Source organism: Otolemur garnettii, unplaced genomic scaffold (assembly GCF_000181295.1).
Source record: "Otolemur garnettii isolate 467f Iridium unplaced genomic scaffold, OtoGar3 scaffold00047, whole genome shotgun sequence".
Classification (NCBI taxonomy): Eukaryota; Metazoa; Chordata; class Mammalia; order Primates; family Galagidae; genus Otolemur; species Otolemur garnettii.
The window spans coordinates 9,614,085-9,615,989 of record NW_003852442.1 but is presented as its reverse complement, the minus strand read 5'-3'; the positions used below and the strand labels follow the sequence as shown (position 1 = coordinate 9,615,989).

Sequence of the window (1,905 nt, the reverse complement as noted above, 5' to 3'; positions counted from 1 at the left end):
TTTGGCGGGCCCGGGCTGGGGATTCGAACCCGCCACCTTAGGTGTATGTGGCTGGCGCCTTAGCCGCTTGAGCCACAGGCACCGAGCCAAACGTTGTTACTGTTATTAAATTTTAAGCCTTTTTAATTTTGTGAAGGTAAAAAGTGGAAACCAAATAAACACATGTATATGTTATAGAGAAAATTAAAAAAAATAAAGGATTTAAAAAAAAACTCACAACAAATCCTCAAATGAAGACAAGAGAAAATACTGCCAACATGAAATATGAAGTCTGTGTGGTCAGTCAGGCTCCTGCTCAATAGGTTAAGGCATAACAGGTATTCAAATTTGAACTTTTGAAACTTTTGAATTTTGAACTCAAAATTATATAATATTCTACACAATCACGAAGCTTCTGTATTACTGGGAATTAATTTAACTCACAAATGTTAAATCTGCAAATGGCAAGAAAATTTTTATTTTATACACATCAGTACCTCATTTTCAATAACTATTGCCTAATACCCTTTTTTGTTTTTTTTGAGACAAAATCTCACTTTTAGCCATTGATAAAGTGCTATGGTGTCATAGCTCACAGCACCTCAAACTCTTGGGTTCAAGAGATCCTCTTGCCGGGCGGCACCTGTGGCTCAAAGGAGTAGGGCGCCAACCTCATATGCTGGAGGTGGTGGGTTCAAACCCAGCCCCAGCCAAAAACTGCAAAAAAAAAAAAAAAAAAAAAAGAGAGAGAGAGCAAGATCCTCTTGCCTCAGCCTCCTGAGTAGCTGGGACTACAGGCACCCACAACATCCAGTTAGTTTTTCAATTTTTAGTAGAGACAGGGGTCTCACTCTTGCTCAGGCTGGTCTTAAACTCCTGAGCTCAGGCAATCCATTTGCCTTGGCCTCTCACAGTGCTAGGATCACAGTTGTGAGCCACCTTGCCCAGCCTAATCCAATATTTGAAATTTCACACAATTCACCACTTCTTTTCCTAATCCAGTATTTGACATTTCACACAATTCACACCTTGTCTTAATTCCTCTTTCCAAAAATATCCCCCACCACTCCAGCTTACTACACATGGGCCAAAGCAGGTAATAAACAAATAACAGCAAACAATGTTTCTACATAAGCAGCACTCCCCATCTAACCTGCACTTTCCCTTCTCTTCAAGTACCAAGCCAAGGTAAACTCCTTTTTTAAAACTATTCTCTCAACCTAACAAACACCTTTAGACATTCTTTTTATCCAATTTGATGTCAAATTCAAGATCAAGGGTCACATCTTACACATATCATTATACCTCACAGCAATAAACACACAACTTGGCACTAGGCAGGTAACCAAGAAATGTACACAAATATAAAATTACACAATGTGACAAAAAGACCTGAAGTTAGGTAACAGATAATACACCTCAATTAACACCAAATCTTATAAATTACAAGCCAGATTTGTGTTGTTTACATTCACCAATTGTTTTCTTGTAAATGTAAAACATTTCCACCACAAGAGATAAACAACATAGTATCTACAGAACTTACCAGAAAAGTTGCCATGAATGGCAAAGCTGATGCCAGTGGCTCGCTGCAAAGTCAAGTTGTACAGGAACATGGTTTCAGCAAAACTGAGCCACTCAGAACTCCAGGCCTTAGTATACCAACAGTACCAAGTCAAAGAAAGCTAAAGACAAATAAAAAGAGAAAAAGAGCTGGTTAATTATTATTAATAGACATTTCTGTATGGAAATTTCTGGTTACAAAGTCAGAACTGGCTCGGCTCCTATAGCTCAACCGGCTAAGGTGCCAGCCATGTACACCTAAGGTGGTGGGTTCTAATCCCCAGCCCGGACCCGCCAAACAACAATGACGGCTGCAACCAAAAAATAGCCGGGCGTTGTGGCGGGCGCCTGTGGTCCCAGCTA

The 1,905-nt window shown here is 40.0% G+C and overlaps 1 protein-coding gene across 1 annotated transcript in view; it reads right to left on the bottom strand.

The window, feature by feature from the left end:
- The window catches only part of SF3B3 (splicing factor 3b subunit 3), a 55,472-nt gene that overhangs the window by 47,341 nt on the left and 6,226 nt on the right, over nucleotides 1-1,905 (bottom strand). The window contains exon 2 of the mRNA XM_012806150.2: nucleotides 1,526-1,664. Within this exon, the coding sequence (XP_012661604.1) occupies nucleotides 1,526-1,595 (70 nt within the window). The 5' untranslated portion in view covers nucleotides 1,596-1,664. The remainder of the gene's footprint in view (nucleotides 1-1,525; nucleotides 1,665-1,905) is intronic.